Consider the following 17,133-nt stretch of genomic DNA (forward strand, 5'->3'; position numbering starts at 1 on the left):
CAATTGCAATAAAATGTCGTCTTTCAAAATAATCGAGGAAAAGGAAAAGCATTTTTTTTATTTTACCTTCTGAATTAATTTATCTTATCGACGGAAATCAATTAACCATAGATTAAAAATATTTATTTTTTGTGCCTTTTTATTCATGCAATTCAATGAGCAAAAAAATTCTTTAAATAGATTATTTTATATATAGACACCCCCATTTTCTTAAATGATTTAGTAAGTAACAAAATTATATTTTTAAGTCTGCGGGAAAGCGGGAATTTTTTAAGTCTGTATAGAGCCTTGGTATTTTGTTCAGAACAATGCACTTATTAACCCGAATTCAATTATCTTAATTTTATATTTTTGTGCTGCAAATTGAATTTTCCGACTTGAATTTATACAGGTATTTATTAACGCATTCGGTTAGCTATGCATAGTGAATGTTTAATCATATAATATCTATGTTCACTGTGTTTTTCGCTTCCAACAAAATGTAAGGTAACTAATAGGGATTTGATATAAACTTCGTATGATCATAATATTAGAAATTAATAGGCTGATTAAGTATACCTTCTTTATTATAAGGGAGTGAAAAAAAAATCTGTTACATTTAACAGGTTTCCCTTTCTTTCTTACAGGTAGATTTTTAGAACCTCCTGCTCTTGATGGGACGTCACAATTTTTTTAATTTTTGTTGGCACTTATCGAAGGTCAAACAACCGACGCGCCAATGTAGGAAAACGAACGAGCGACTATCTAAACTAAGAGTTCTGCTATTCAAAACTCTTCGGAATTTTGATATCTTACTTGTATTATAATGCCGCTTTAGAAGTTAGAAGTTGTTTCGTGTGAGATATTCTCATAACAAAAGTGACTAAATATTTTTATTTACATATTGTTGTGAATAAAATTATTTAGGTGTTGTTTTTACGCCCTTTGGCCTTGTTATAGAATGTCTCATGCTAATGATATTTTTCCTCCACTTTTAAGGTGTTACGTGATGAGTGGATGACCCTTTATTTACAATTGTAATTACAAATGTGTCAAAGAAAATATTTTTAAAGTGAAACTTTCTGGACTTGAATGTCAAACTTTTGATCAATTCCCAGGGATGTGTGGTAGGGAATAGTGCAAGGGAGATCAGCAAAGAAGTATAATATGGAACAATCAATTCAGGGATGGTTGAAAAATATAGTTTTTTTATTTAGTCGGAAATTCAATTTAGCTCCTAATACTTGTATTATTTATAACTTGACATATTCTATACACCTTTTACCTAACACTTATCATTTTTGTCTGGCCGTGAAATTTATGAAATTGTCAGTACATACGTATTTTAATCGAAGTTAAATAGCAATAATAATTATAGTATTCACAGTCCATACTGACTGTTTTGGCAATACCTCACGGATAAACTTACTAATTAAAACAAACAACGCCCAAGGTTTTTCTGAAACACACTACGAATCTTATGTATTTATGCAATGAAATGTGTTTGAGATAACTCTCGTTATATAAGACGCATACTTAGGATACGGCAACGATATAACAGAAAAATATACAAATACACATTGTGAAAGCTTATGTTTCTTTCTATCGATGTCGTATTTTCTGTTCCTAGAAAATACTTGTTGAATGGAACAGTCTTTATAAAGTTTTTAAATGTGAATTCATTGAAATAAACACAAAGATTGCAACAATACTAATTCAATACGATTAAACGATAGACACATTTATAATGGTTTAAACATTTTTTAGGTAAAAGCATATAAATTCACAGAAAAATAACAAGAACCCTAACAATTACTGTTCTGTTTTGATGTAACAGACCATCGAGAAATATTCAGCTGAAAAAGTTTCTGCCACATCACTCACGTATAGAAACAGATGACTTAATTACATTAAAACTTTATGTATTGTAAAAAACACTACGATTAAACATTAAATTTGTAGGTACTGTTTTGTTATTGTATTCTGTAATTTATGTATTTATGTCTTAAGGTTATCATTTACCTCTGAGAGTTCTAATAAAAGTTTATAGGACTAAATAAAACGGATGTAGGTAAAAATGCTCTACTCTTGAGGCTTTTTATGGTGTACTTTCGAAAGTAATTCGCGTAGTATTAATTTCACAGACACCCTTGTTAGGCCACCCCAAGGGCAAAGGAATCCTAAAAATTTAAGAAATTGTAGACGGCAACGAAGCCTTCGTTTGATATGTATTGTGATCGTTTTATTGAAAAATCAAAAAAAAAAATTAGTTAATAATACTCTATTACAAGATAGTTTGCGAATTAAAATTCTTGAATTACACCTTCTTTTGTCCCTAATTAATAAAGACTTAAGCTTAAACTTGTATTTACAAAAAACAAAAAGTAACGAAAAATTCGAAAATTACTGAAATTTGTCTCGAATATTGAAAAATTTTTTGAATAGAAAACTGTTATGTATTAGTTATATTGCTCGGTATTTTTAAAATAATAATATGATGTCAAGTGTAATAGAGTGGAGGTAGATTACTTTATTGTATTAGTTACTGTCATTCAGTTTGCTACTTAGCACAATACATACATGACGAATTTAATCTAGTTTTATAGAATACTATAAACACAAAGACCGAAACATATAGCAAGTCTTATCTCATTATAGTAATATTTAGTCTTCCTTTTTTAAATAGCAAAAATTCTCTTCAAACTTTAATCGACTGGTTAGTGCTTGAATATCATGCCTCATGATGATGATTAAAAATAAATCCTTAAGTAAAACCTTATCCACTCTTGCCTTCAGTACGTACAAATTGTAAGTGGCAAGAAAAACAGAAGCAGGAAAACCGCTTCAATCATTTGTTGCTTGTTTGTAGAAGGAGGAAGGGTATCGCTTCATCCGGATGCATAAAAGATTTGCAACAAACAAAGGATGAAGTGCCGGCGTTGGTCCATTTGTCCGCTGGTAAATATGAAAAATTGAAACGTAAAATTGCTGGGCTCAAGGCTGGAAGGTTTTGTTTTAACAAAATCGTAGTCGGCGTTAAACTTTTTTGAAAGTATTTTTAGGTAAATTAACGTATGTATTTTTAACCCATGCTTGTATAATTTATTGGCTTATCTTCAACCTCCATTATTTTTTGATTGTGAACTCAAAATTCACATTCATATATATGTACATAAATGCATATTTAAACATTAAAGTAGAAACAGTTTGTTTTGATAAGATGTTAGTGTATTGTTAATTTTTACGAGGATAACTACAAAAGCCAAGTTAAGTTCCTTATGAACTAAAACCGAAATTGCTTACAAAATAATTAAAGTCGACGAGGCTTTGGTTCAAATTTGGACACCTAAAGATAAGCCTTATAATTGAAATATTCTTGTTTTCACTCATTTTCTTATTATGACAACTGTTTTTATATTTTAACAATAAATAAAACATCAAAACAAAATTAAGGTCTTCAATTAATCATGCAAATATAATAAATAGTAAAATATGTTTTTTTATTTTTTTTTATAAAAATCACTGAAGATTTTTTTTATTATAATATTTTCAAATATCCATAATATACCAAAAAAATCTTATTAGTTTAGTTTGGTAATAACACAAAAATGTACTTTGAAGGTAGTTTCTAAAGCAGAGAGTCAATTAAAGATTATACTCATCTATTCTAATCAAACTGTTAAGCAGAATTTCTTGCTGTAACCTTCCGTTCTAAATACCTTACAAAGGTTAAGAGACCAAATTAAACCTGGTAAACGGAGGTAAACAGTTACTTGAATAATGTTAGTTTACTCTTGGCTTACTCAATTCAAATTATATGAATATGTATTAAAAGTTTAATTGTTTTATTTAAATTAATTATTCAAACCATGTTACCATAATTTTGATTGTATTGATTTATTTTGATTTATTAGTTTGTTAAAATACGATCATCATATAAACATATACAATTTTGAGAAAGGTTGTGGCCGGTTCATTAGGATTATTGTATAATGGAATTATTATCAGAGAGTGAATTAAGGATCATGAGATTTTATCACTCAAGTCTTAATACTGATAAAAAATGTGACGTAAGTAATTATTCAAAGTAAAGCGCCAGATGTTCACTCACTTGAAAGGGCTCGAAGGTTTACTCAAAACTCAGTAACAATGTTGAATAAGGTTGCAGATTTCCACATATTAAATTTTTTTAAGATACACAACCCTTTTGACGGTTTTATGTTTTCAAGGCTGATCTAACGAAGAACTAAATTCGTTGATACAATTAAATGACCGACAGGATAATTCGATTGTTATATATTATATAAGAATTTAATCAAATATTCCGTCATCGTAAGTCAAACAAATATAGGCAAAGAATTTTATTTATTCAAAATATTTTTGCAAATTGAAAATGGTATACGCATTTTCCTGTACATTTTAATTTGGCAAGGTCTTAAAAAGAGGCTGTTAGATATTTCGAACATTCCCTTATACAAACAGTGTCCTGTTATTTGAATAATGTCCAATCATGTTTTTTTAATTTATTATTCGTCTCTTGGTCACACAAACGATTGATTTCATATCATCATTATTGTTTTTATATTTATTCGATAACATAATTCTTTTAACATTTAATAAGATTTTTTGAATATATTAAATATCAAATATAATTGTGTAATATGAAATAAAATCAAATTATCAGTTGACAAAACAATTATTATTTTTCTTTAATTACATGCAAGTTACGTTAGCTACAGACGGAAGGTCGAAGGAAAACCAAAATTTGTTTTTAAATAATTTTATTTAAAATAAATCTTATAATCTAACTTAATGTATGACCTACTCGAAGTAAGCTTGTATGACGTTGGCAAAATTATGGAACTGTATTTATATAATTTATAAGTTCCTACTTAACTTTCCCGGTCAATGGATATCAGTGATCAGTTCAGGTCTGTGTTTTTTAACATACTCCTACTTGAGAAGATGAATTTCATTCCTGAATGTCAATTAATCATAATTAATAAATGAACATTGTTTCTTGTCGACGGAAATCCTTGTTAGCCTCCTCTATGGGATTTGTTTATATCACATACATATTTATAGAGGCAAAATGTTATGTAAACCATAAAATTTAATAATAACTACTTAATATTAAACTCAAAAATCTTGTGCCCATTAGGTTTCTGTACCGAGAATAATCTCTACAATCTTAAATGGAACCCAGACGGAGAAAAAATATAAAGCAGTATTTCAATGTTCAAATAATTAAAAAAGGAGCTCCTTATCTTGATTCAAGAGATGGAGTGGCGGTTATAATAATTGGGTGTCACTTGACAAAACGGACTTCCTTAAAATGTCAGAAGAAAACGTAAATTAAATTGTTGGAGAAATGTTCGTAATGGAATTTTAACAATTAAACCTTGTTCATGGCAAGATCTTAATAGGAACAACTGTCAATTATGCTTAAAAGTTATGTGTTCTTTTTTTTAATTTGATTTTTGTCCAGTTTTATAATTGATTCTAAAAAAAAAAAAATTTGTACATCGAACAATAAATTTTACTTAGTAAAGCAATGCCCATTTTGTTTTTAAATGGGGGCGTTTTATTAAAACATGAGTGGTAGCTTATTGTATACACATATTAAAAATCAGAGTCATATAACTTATGGTGATTAAACCCGATATTATTTAGTATGTGAAGTTTTATAGAGAATGATTTTCATAAAATTATTTGTTGCAGAATCACGCTTGGAAATTGCATGGGGCTAGGCAAACGGCCTTACAGCCCTCCTTGGTGGGGCCAGCTAGCCTGGTTCATTCTGTTCGCTAGCATGTTGCTTTTGGCCGTTATTGGTAATACCTTGGTTATATGGATCGTTCTAGGTTTGTATATTATTTGTGATGTACATACATAAACTTTTACGATAATATTTCTTAAGGATACTTCAAATTTTTTATTCAAACAAAATCAAATTTATTTTATTACACTACATACCACAAACAAAAAGCAAAATTTTCTATTAGAAAGTCAAATAGTGTTTTCATATACATTTTTGGTAATTACGTCCCTTGACAACTGCAAAATTTTAAGAAATATGTCACTGTTATAAAAATATGGTAAATAATATTTTCGTAAGAGATTCTCAGAAGATTCGTTTCCTGGTTAAATAATATATTGGTATAATAATTATTCACAACAGAATAAAAAGAAGAACAACCTTAAATAATAAAACATAATGACATGAATAGTTAAAGGCGAATACAATAAAATGTTATTTTTTTATTTTAACGTTTTAGAACAAAAATATAAGATCCTAACAATTTGTTCACATTTAGTCTATTATTACTTGCGAAATAGGAAAAAATTGTGATTCCTGACAGTTCCTTTTTGGTACACGGGTTGTGTATGATATATATATATATATATATATATATATATATATATATATATATATATAAAGATTAGTAAGGACAACGAAACGGAAAAAGAGGTAAACAAACCTCACTAGGACAATAATATATTTATTTTTTTGTTAGCTCATCGTCGTATGAGGACAGTGACAAATTGTTTCCTCGTGAATCTTGCGGTCGCTGATCTTCTTATGGCAACTCTGAATGGAGCTCCCAACTTCGTGTTTCTTGTCACGGCTCACTGGCCTTTCGGCTCGGTGACATGCACAGCTAGTAATTTCACTGCGAATTTGACAGTTTCTGCTGGAGTATTTACACTTGTTGCTATTACTGTTGACAGGTACGTAAGTGATCTAACCTCAATAATCAATAAATAGTATTTCTTACTTTTCTCCTTTGAAATTTGACTTTTCTATACTTTGTATTAATTTGGAAATTAATATCCTTTTATTGAAAATTACCTTTTTTTTACATTTCATTAATAATGATTTTATTGAAATATTCAAATATGTTAATTATGCTGTTCTATAAAATTATTTAGGACTCAAATTACATACATAAATAAAGTAAGTTTTAGAAAAATTGGACATAAGTCTTCGAACATTTAACAAGCTGTTAAGACTTAATACATTCAAAATGCTTACGCACTTTACATATAAAGGGACTTTAAATCAATGGCAAGTGTTTGACAGCAAAAGGGTCACTTTAGAGGAGATGGGTTCAATTAAGGATCAAATTTAACATTTCTCCATTGCACTGTCACTTATAAAGTAATCTAGTTTGATTTCCCTTGCATTGTTATGTATCTTTTTGTGTTTCGAAAATCTTGAGAAATTAACAATTTGAATTACATATATATGATCTGATCTTTTAAATTTTGTGTATGTTATTGTAGGTACGTGGCTATAGTGAAGCCATTACAACACAGATTGAGTCGGTCTATGGCTCGTGCCGCTTTATTCAGTGTATGGTTTGCTAGTGCGCTACTTGCGTTACCTAGCCTACTTTATTCTGACACCTACACAAAAAAGTGAGTGTTTTTATTAAAATATAAATTATATATTACCTTGCTTCTTTTTATTGTGGTTTTACAGGATAATTTTAGGTTGAAAAAAATAATGTTATAATAGTAACACAGGTCTTGTAGAACAGGTATAAGTTATTAAAATGGCTCTTGCAAGCTAGCAGTGCCTAACTCCTTTCTAAGTACCTAAGGATTTTCAGCTTAAGCAACCTTTCAAAGTTGTACTTTTGTTGACTGATGTAACATTTGTATTAAAGTTGGGTTCCTAGTCTCGACCACTAGAATTTCATCTTGTTTAATTGTAATTAGTATTAAGGAGACGAGTTATGTTTTATGTAATCTAGTTATTTTAAATTGTCCAAAGTTTCTTTTAATTTGTATCGTTTTTTTTTATAAATATGGTTTCGCCATGTTGTGGCTCAATGTTTTTTTGGTAATTTATCTGACAAAAACGACCTGCATGCCAATTTCAGGTAACGTCTTGCTGTTTTTGTCACAATGTCATATCAAAATGTTGCTTAAGGTAAAAACATGTGTATTTTATAGATTTTTTATCTGTTTTATTATTGCAGAATAAATTTTAAGTCTAAATCAATCAGAATAGTCATGATATTCTCGTAATCAATTTAAAAAAACGTTATAAATTCTTAATCTATGGTTATTACAAACATTCGGTACTAAAGCTACTTATGTTAGGATACAAATCGGCAATTGTATTGTCTAACTTATCTTTGTTTATCTTTTGTTTTATATAGAAGTTGTTGATTTAAAACTAATTTTATTGAAAGTCATTATATTTTTTGTCTTGGTTATACAGATCCTTGCGTAAACTCTGTAAAATATTAGGTTATTGTGTTAGAATCCATTTGTCCGAACTTTTTTCTCTGAAAGCATTTGTATAAATAGCTATAATGATCAATTTTATTCTAAGCTGATTTAATTAAAAAGAAAACAGTCTGGCAATAAAGCCTACATAATGAAAGCAATGTAATAAAACACTTCTAAATGGATCCATTGAATTGTTTCTATCTGAGTTACACACAAGGTCGATATTGCTACTGACGGAAGCTTTTCTCTCCGAACTCAAACAGACTGTTAAAACATATTTATGTTATATTTTTATTTCATAGTTAAAACAATATCTATAGACTCAAGTTTTTGGAGACAAAAAAACGTAATATTAAAAGATCTTATCGTCAAAATTTGATCTTAGTTTATTAAATTTTCAGATTTAGTTGCTATGTATTCAACTTTTGAAAACCCTTAGGCTAGAAACAGAACTGGCAATGTAATATTTACTTTATGGAAAGTTTGCAACATGTATTATTACGGCTATTACTAAAACTATTTATAAGCTGATTATGTTAAAGACTTTAACGGTTAAATATACAATATTAAGAATTACGTATAACCAAATAGAAATTAATTTTTTCTCTGCTTTTTATGCGTTTGTTTCTCCTGTCTTATATAGGAATTTTGTTACAGTGGTGTTATTATTAGACAGGTCATTTACAAATTTAGAAAGGCAATTAAATAAAAAATAAGGTTATTTGATCCTTAATAAGACAGTTTAACATGAATACTAATAAAACGGTTCAGATATGTTAGACATATTCAAAGTTTGATGGTAAACTTAATTCATTTTATAATCGTTAATGTATGGACGTTGTTAACAATTAACAAAAATATTTTCATATACCATAATTGACCTAATGTGCCTAATAATAAAAGATAATTGTGATCAATCCAAGGACTTTTCATTTGAACTCATTAAAAATAAAATCTTTCTTACTCTTAAAACTTTCTTTATATTAATTTTTAATATCTTCACATAATCACAATGAAATTTATTTGCAACAAAGTCATAATTATACATAAAAATTATCAGAATCTGACTGTATAAGAAGGCTAGGACTTATTATCCGGTAAAACTACCGAAGGTTCTTTAAGGAAAAATAAATTTATATCGACGAAGAAACATAATTTTACCCATGAAAAATTGTTATCCCACTGTCGCTATAGATCACATCTAGTCTTTCAAACTGCAAATAAATTTCCATTTTATTATTAAACTATTTTCTTTAAGTATTCATAAAGTTGCGATGTGGCATTAGTTTTCCACAATGTTCTGGTTCTTCTTAGACTACTGTAACATATAGAAAATTTTTGGTGACCAATAAAACTGTGAACAAAATTAACATCAAAATCATCAAAAAATTAAGGCTTTGATGACTGAAAACTTGCGATAAAAAAAATCAAAAAAGCATATAGGCGAATTGATAACTCTCTTTTTTAAGTCGGTAAAAATCGAATAAAAGAAATATACGTAGAAAGAATTCAGTAGGTTAAGGTTAAGATTGCAACGTTGTAGTGATATGTATTTTTAAAGAAAAATGAATGGATTTTATGTTCGTAGGTACGTGAATGGAGAAAGAGAAATATGCTTCATAAGGTGGCCGGATGGCAGCTACCCTACCTCAAGAACAGATTATTAGTGAGTTGACTAACCCTTTCACTTACATTTAATATACACTGGCCTTTTGATGATATTTTTTTTGTTTTCTTTTGTTTATTTCTATGCAGCTAACAGAGAGCCAGATAGATAGGTAAAATTCAGCTAGCGAGTCAAAGAAACGCTATAATTACAGAATATTTGTATTATATTCAACCTAAAAAAAGTTTTGGCTATGCCATTTTTTATAACTTTCAATTTTCATCAAATGGAAAAAAAATTATATTCAGAATTAGGGTTTTAATAAAAAAAAATTAAGAAAGATATTTTTTATGTAAAATAACATAACTTATTTCATGGTTCATCAATATTTAAGTTAACAAAAGTAATTAAGTGTACATAAGCTCAAATAAATTGGTTACTTGATATCTCTTATTCATACATTGAATAAAACCTGTTTTCTATCAATATTTGACATCAATTAATTGTATTCAGTATCGTCTTGGAACTCACAACGTGTTTTACATTTCTAAATAGTTCGGTCCCAACTGACTACAAAGACGCTAAATCTAATATAGATTGTCTATAGAGATCACGAACTAAATATCTTAGAATCAAATAATTTATTTGTATTGTATATGATTGGACTGTAAAATTAATACACATATTTATTTCATAGAAGAGTAAAAGAAGTATATTTTTATATTTATTTAAATAACCTTGTTAGTGATATTTAAATATATCATTTTCAACATTTTAAATCCGGCGCTATTTTCAGTGTCAGGTTATTTCCATAATGTCAGACTAGATTCAATGTATTTATTCAATTTTTATAAAAGGAGGACATTACATATATAGATTTATATATATATATATATATATAAATATATATATTTATATTGCAGTTGTTTAATATGTGAATAAATTCAAAGTCATATATAAAAGTTATTTTATAGGATAGTAAAATGATTTGTAAGTCTCTACTGTGTAAAAAAGAGTGTATTACTAAGTGCAACTTAGTCATGGCCCCTACCGACGGTTTTTCATAATAAATGAGTAATTTTGTGACATTCCTTTTCCTTTGTAGCTACAACTTAATTTTCCTGGCTGTAACGTACGTAGCTCCTATGTCGGTGATGGTGTGGGCGTACGCTCGTATGAGTTCAGCTTTAAGAGGCAGGACTATTGGTGAATGTACACATCATCAGATGCAAGTTGTGCGATCTAAAAGAAAGGTAAGTTTCATTTGTTGGTTACAGGTCTGAAATTGTCTATTTATAACATTCTTACTTTTATTTATATGAAAGAAAATTGTTGTTTCAATAGTTTTTTTATTACACATTCATTTTATTTTATACTGTAGGAATTATGTATGATCTAATATATATCAAGATACAAGATATTTTTTTTTATATATGACCAAAATTTTTTGATAAAATATCAAAAACGTTAGATTTAGATAAATAAATGAAATTGGTGCTACGATATAAATAGTAGATTTGTGTACATTTTCTTACGATGATTAATTAAAGTCTCACTTATTAAAATCTATAATGACGTCGATTTTTTATATAAAAAAACAAAGCAGGCAGACGACAAGAGAATAAAAGGGAAGTAATGGAAAAAAAAAAGAAATAAAAATAATTTTAATAATGATCTTACTGCAAGCAATTTTATTTAGTAGAGATTTTTTATATTATTACCTATATGTCACTTTATTCGAATGACGGGAATATTTTTTTTCAATTAACATTAAAGGTTAAATTTGTAACAATTTAATTCTGAAACAAACAAGTAATTTTTTTTTACACGCCAGTCTAACTTTGCTGTTACAAAGTTACTTAATGAAAGATCTCGACGGACAAAAATAAAAGTTAAAAGACAATATTAAGAGGGAAGAGATTGAACGTCTCGTTCTTGGAGGAAAAGATTTTAAAGTTAAAAAGCTGTAATTATCCAATACTTTTGTTCGACAGTGATACTACATAGTTTTGTAGACAATTTATCAGAATGACGGAAATGCTTTCGATATAATCATTAGACGATTGGATGTAATTCGAAAAAGTAATTAGTGCAAAAGGAAAGGTATGAAAATGTTAACGACTTTCCTGCAAGTTTTCTTGAAATTCATGAATTTTCGACGTTGGTGGTGTCATGATTAAGTCACCTCAGCCAAGAAAAACTGTAATTAGTTTGGATTACTATGAATAGCAGTTTTCCGCATTTAATTGATTACCATTTTAATCTTTAATGAATTTATAGATTACAGTTGCCAAAGAAGTACATATGTGTGCACATATATATTATTATATTAAAAACTATTCATCATTACTCCTTCATAAAAATGAAACGTAAAATGTAGACAGACGTCTATTAATATTTGTTGTGGTTTCGTCTGTCCATTAGATACAGTTTTCGACGTTTAAACACAGACCGTAAATTGTCTGAATGGAGATAAAATGCAACCCGAGATTCGGGCTCCTAAATTGTTATTGGCCTTTTAGGGTTTCTTAAGTTTCATACGTCCGAAAAAGCCTTTTTAAATGCTTACAGATTTTTGTTGTTCTTTTGAAGTAAATGCTTAATATTAAACAATCGTTTTTTGTAACGATTTGTTTTGATTGTTTCATTTATTTTTTACCAGGTGGTGAGAATGTTTGTGCTCGTGGTGATGGTTTTTGCTCTTTGTTGGTTGCCGTATCATGCATACTTCGTCCTTGTCTACCATCACCAGTCCTTAGCATCTTCCCCTTTCGCTCAACATATATATCTAGCATTCTACTGGCTGGCCATGGCAAATTCGATGTTCAATCCGCTTATTTACTATTGGATGAGCAACAAGTGAGTATTTAAATAGTAATATTTTCTCCATATAAAATTTATTCGTTTCCAATTTTGTCGAGAAAAATGTAATTTCTAAATATTAATTAATTAATATCGAATTTTATATTATAATTCCGAAAAAATATTTAATAACCTGCTTCACAGTATTGAGTTAAAATTTTTGTACTGTGGTATATGTTATATCTAGTTTATAATTTTTATTTTATTAACACAATAAAGTTATTGCGTAATTTAAAAGTAAAAAATTCCAATTAATATTCAAATTAAGCCTGTATTTTATTTATAATAACATTAATTTATACATAAACTATGTCGCTCATTTAGTAAAATATACTTATAAAAATAAATATACTTCTCAGTTAAAAGCAAACGGAGATTACTTTCTGCGTTTGCTTTTCCCTTTATAAGTTGAAATTCTTGTACTATTAAAACAATAGCATTTAGAAGCTAGTTTACAATTACACAGTTTACTTGACTGTTCTAGGACCTGACTGATATTATCCTTTATTGTTTCGGTTTAGATTTAGAATATACTTCAAGCTGGTGCTGTGCTGGGGACGGTCATCAAAAACATCGACACCAGATAACTTAAAAAAGCAATTGGAAATGAACAAGTCGTTTTCTGGTAAAAATTCTTTCTATCTTTCTGGTAACATTGTGTATGTATGTATGAATTTATGTTTGTAAGTATATCTGAATATGTGTGTATGTATCGTGGTATGTTTATGAATAATTACTTAGTAAGTTGAAATTGTTGATTCACCTTAATGACGAATATACTGATAAAAGTTTACAATACTGTTTGGTCATTATGGGCCTAAAGGTAATTAAGATTAAGTTTCGATAAAAAAGATTCATTAGTAATACAATGACATGTATTCTCTTTATTTATTGAAGTAATAAAACATGTGTTACTTGTAAAATTGGGGATATCATTTAGTTTAGTGTCCCATCTGGACAAGCCCCTTCTTTAATATTAAGAGGATTCAATTGTCACGAACGAGGAGAAATATAAGGGTGTGATCCTTTTTATTCTTTAGTTTATTTGCTTCTAATTAATTGAAAGAATTCTGTCCTTCCAATTACAAGTTTCTTTATCTATAAGAAGTTATTTCGTTGTTTGAACACAGCCTAAACAGATTCGTTTCAAAAACGTCGCATACTATTTTTATTATCAATTTTTTTTATGACAGCAAAATGATACATTTAAAGCGTATTAGTTTATTAAAAGTTTTGAAAGAAAATTTATTTAAGAGATAGTTAAAATATATACCAATAATAAATGTATATTCTAATAAAATACACTTTAAATTAAACCAAAAACTTCAAATTAATTTGAAATCATCTATACTAACAAGGAATACACAATTAAATTTAAATTACGTTACGTCACCCAAAATTATTAAATTATTTTCCGTAATCTAAAATTAATAAATTTCAATTACGGTGAATACAGAATATAACACTTAAAGGTCCAATAAATTTTATATTTTCTGTAACAACTTGTAACATTAGCTAGAACACTATATATGCATCAAAGGATTTAATTTGACAAATGAGTTTCGTATTGTGTGTTATTTATCTATTTATTTCGAAATAAACCACTCCTAAGCTAATGGTAATGTTATTTTCAAAGAAAAGTTATTGCGTTAATTTATCTACTTTATCTTATTTTCGAGTGTCATGTTATATGTTCCGTAATATTGGATAAATTTTAATAAAACGTGTGTCTGGTGGGAGCCATCAGTATGAATTAATATTAATTAGTTTACATTTCAGTGAGCCAAAGACAACGTGACCTTTCATCCTTCAACCGTGGATGACAATCACGAAGGCGGAGCAATTTGTCCCGTTCGTTGCCCGCCAATGGTAGTTATCTTGTTTTGACATTATCTTGTTCATCCTATTTTTATAGCGAAGTCATTATAATTAATCTATTCAAGGTCCAGAGAGAATAATTTTTGTTTTGGTGAGGTCTTTAAATTCCTTTCTGAAACCTATTTCGAGGTTAGTATGTATCACAATTATACACTATTATAGACGTGTAGAAAATCCAGTTATAACATTTTGTAAATTATAGCAAAAATACTATAATTTGTAAGAATAAAAAATTATTCTATACATAATGGTAAAATGTTTATGTACAGATATGTCAAACGGAACTTCGATTGTGACTAATGGTGTGGAAGTAAAGAGCAACCCCCGTGGTGACTCTGACAGCGGCCGTCACTGTCACGTGTGTGACGATAAACTTTAGGGTTCTCGGAATTGTATAGTCTCCGATCGATATAAATTGTATAAATGAAATCATAATTATTCTATTCTGTTGTAAAAATGCAGTGTAATATCGCTTTAGTTGTGTATTTTTAATACGCGATAGTAGAAAACTAGAGAAACCTTTGTAATTTGTATTTGTAATAACAAAAGTTTGAAAGCTTTACTAGCAACATCTCTACCGCATTCTGAATTTGCTGAGTCTTTAAGGACTAATAAATTTTGTATTGATAGCTATGTATATACAGCTTAATATTGTTAAAAATATACATATATATTTCAATAAGGAAACGTTGTTATCTGTAAATAATGTGTATTACACATTTGGATTTTTATTCTCCAGGGGTTTTTAAAATACTTGTAAATATTAAACCTTGTATATATTTAAATATACTATAATATTCAATTTCGTCAGTTATATTTATTTATTGGTCGCGAGTTTCTTCGCACCTGTTTCTTAAAATATTCAATGTTTTTAAATTTCCCGCAAATATGTTAAAGAAAAATATTATTAGAGAATTCAGTAAGTGATGGGTTATACGGGATTGTTCTTGTACGAAATTATAAATAATTTTTCTTTGTGTGAGTTAATGATTTATTTGTGAGTGTAGTTACCAGTCAAGGACAAGGTTTATGGTATTTTATAAGGAATACTTATAGATTTATATGTCTTACATTTTGTAATAATGTCTCTTACTTTTTGAAATTAAATGATCGTTAATGTTTTAAATTTTTTCAATATTTTTAACCTTCTTTTGATGTATTACTTTTCATACATATTATTATAATTAAAAAAAAAATTACTATTGTTTTTAAAAAAGGTCTACTTTAGATAGATGCTGTGTAAAACGAAAAGACCTGATAATTCAATATAATAAAAAATATAATAATAAATTAAGGCGATTTTACGACATTTTATAGGTCATAAAGACAGGTACATGATACTTATTAGGAGCATTATGAAAGTAGGAGTTAAATTCATGAAGGCCAATATTTTATTTTTTTTATTTTATACATACATAAATTTATTTACTATTAAACATAACGTTGGATGGAAACAGGACGATGCTTTATTAAAAAACTATAAAATAAAAAAAGTGGAAATAAGTAAACGACATAAGGAAAAATTGGAACGGATTATAATCAAATCAATTTTTCTTAATGTTTCTTTTGGCTTTAAGTTTTAGGACAAATATTAAGTATATCAAAATGATATGTAAAAAACTAAACATTTATTCAAGTTTAACGCGGTATGTTAAAACCAGCAGATGACGTTGTAAATAACAAAAATAAACAAAAATATTTTTAATAATTGAAAAGATTATTCAACCACTATCCTTTTTAACTGACCAAAACGTAATGTGATATACTTTGGTAATGAAACAAAAAATCACAGAAAAATTGATAAATGCTTAAAAGTTCTCTTTTCGATATTGGAATAAGGTTATTGTTATATCGTTTACAATGATTACTTCCAAAAAAAAAAAAAAAGTTAAGCATATGTATAGATATATATTTCGCTCAGAAAACTCATTACTGTTTTTATTTTCGAACATATAAATAAAATGGTTTGGTTTAACTAATTGTTCGTAATAACGTGGTAGAATTTCAAGAGATTCTGTTTGTTCCTTATTTAATTGCCATTGTACGCAAGAAGAAAACTTTATACGTAAAAAAAACTACTGATCTTTGATGTACAAAAGAGGAAAAGTTTGTAAAATGCTATACAAAATTGCTATCTTATCTTTCAAAATTGTTGTATTCAATTGTTAACTTATTTCAAAAAGGAACCTTACATAGAGATTTTTCAAAATATACTACAGGAATAAACATATTGCGTGGATTCCACTTCCGTTTTATTTCTTTACACCCACCCGACATTTCGATTACTTTTCAGTAACCGTCATCATTTCCATCGAGGAATCCTAAACTCGAATAATAAAGTATTTGACTTCGATATTTTGTCAAACTCTACAGAAAAGATTTTGTATAGGATTTGTTATGTAAAGTACTATTAAGTATTATTTAAGGTTCTTAATAATAAATATCTTCAATTTTATAAATAATTAATAATATCTTTTCGAAGTTTCGTCTGATTTATTTGAAATCAAACTTGTATCAAGTTTTCTATATCCTTTTTTCCAAGAAAATGGTCACAACTTTTGATA

General features: G+C 28.0%; 1 protein-coding gene across 3 annotated transcripts in view; it reads left to right on the forward strand.

The window, feature by feature from the left end:
- The window catches only part of LOC116769247 (tachykinin-like peptides receptor 86C), a 41,865-nt gene extending 25,054 nt beyond the window's left edge, over nt 1-16,811 (forward strand). For all 3 annotated transcript variants that reach the window (XM_061529451.1, XM_061529449.1, XM_061529450.1), the window contains exons 3-11: nt 5,701-5,843; nt 6,498-6,711; nt 7,267-7,401; nt 9,812-9,889; nt 10,935-11,082; nt 12,492-12,688; nt 13,213-13,316; nt 14,471-14,560; nt 14,839-16,811. In XM_061529451.1, coding sequence (XP_061385435.1) covers nt 5,701-5,843; nt 6,498-6,711; nt 7,267-7,401; nt 9,812-9,889; nt 10,935-11,082; nt 12,492-12,688; nt 13,213-13,316; nt 14,471-14,514 — 1,063 coding nt within the window. In that variant the 3' untranslated portion in view covers nt 14,515-14,560; nt 14,839-16,811. The remainder of the gene's footprint in view (nt 1-5,700; nt 5,844-6,497; nt 6,712-7,266; nt 7,402-9,811; nt 9,890-10,934; nt 11,083-12,491; nt 12,689-13,212; nt 13,317-14,470; nt 14,561-14,838) is intronic.
- The last annotated feature ends 322 nt before the right edge of the window (nt 16,812-17,133 follow it).

The sequence above is a fragment of the Danaus plexippus genome, chromosome 5, assembly GCF_018135715.1.
Source record: "Danaus plexippus chromosome 5, MEX_DaPlex, whole genome shotgun sequence".
Classification (NCBI taxonomy): Eukaryota; Metazoa; Arthropoda; class Insecta; order Lepidoptera; family Nymphalidae; genus Danaus; species Danaus plexippus.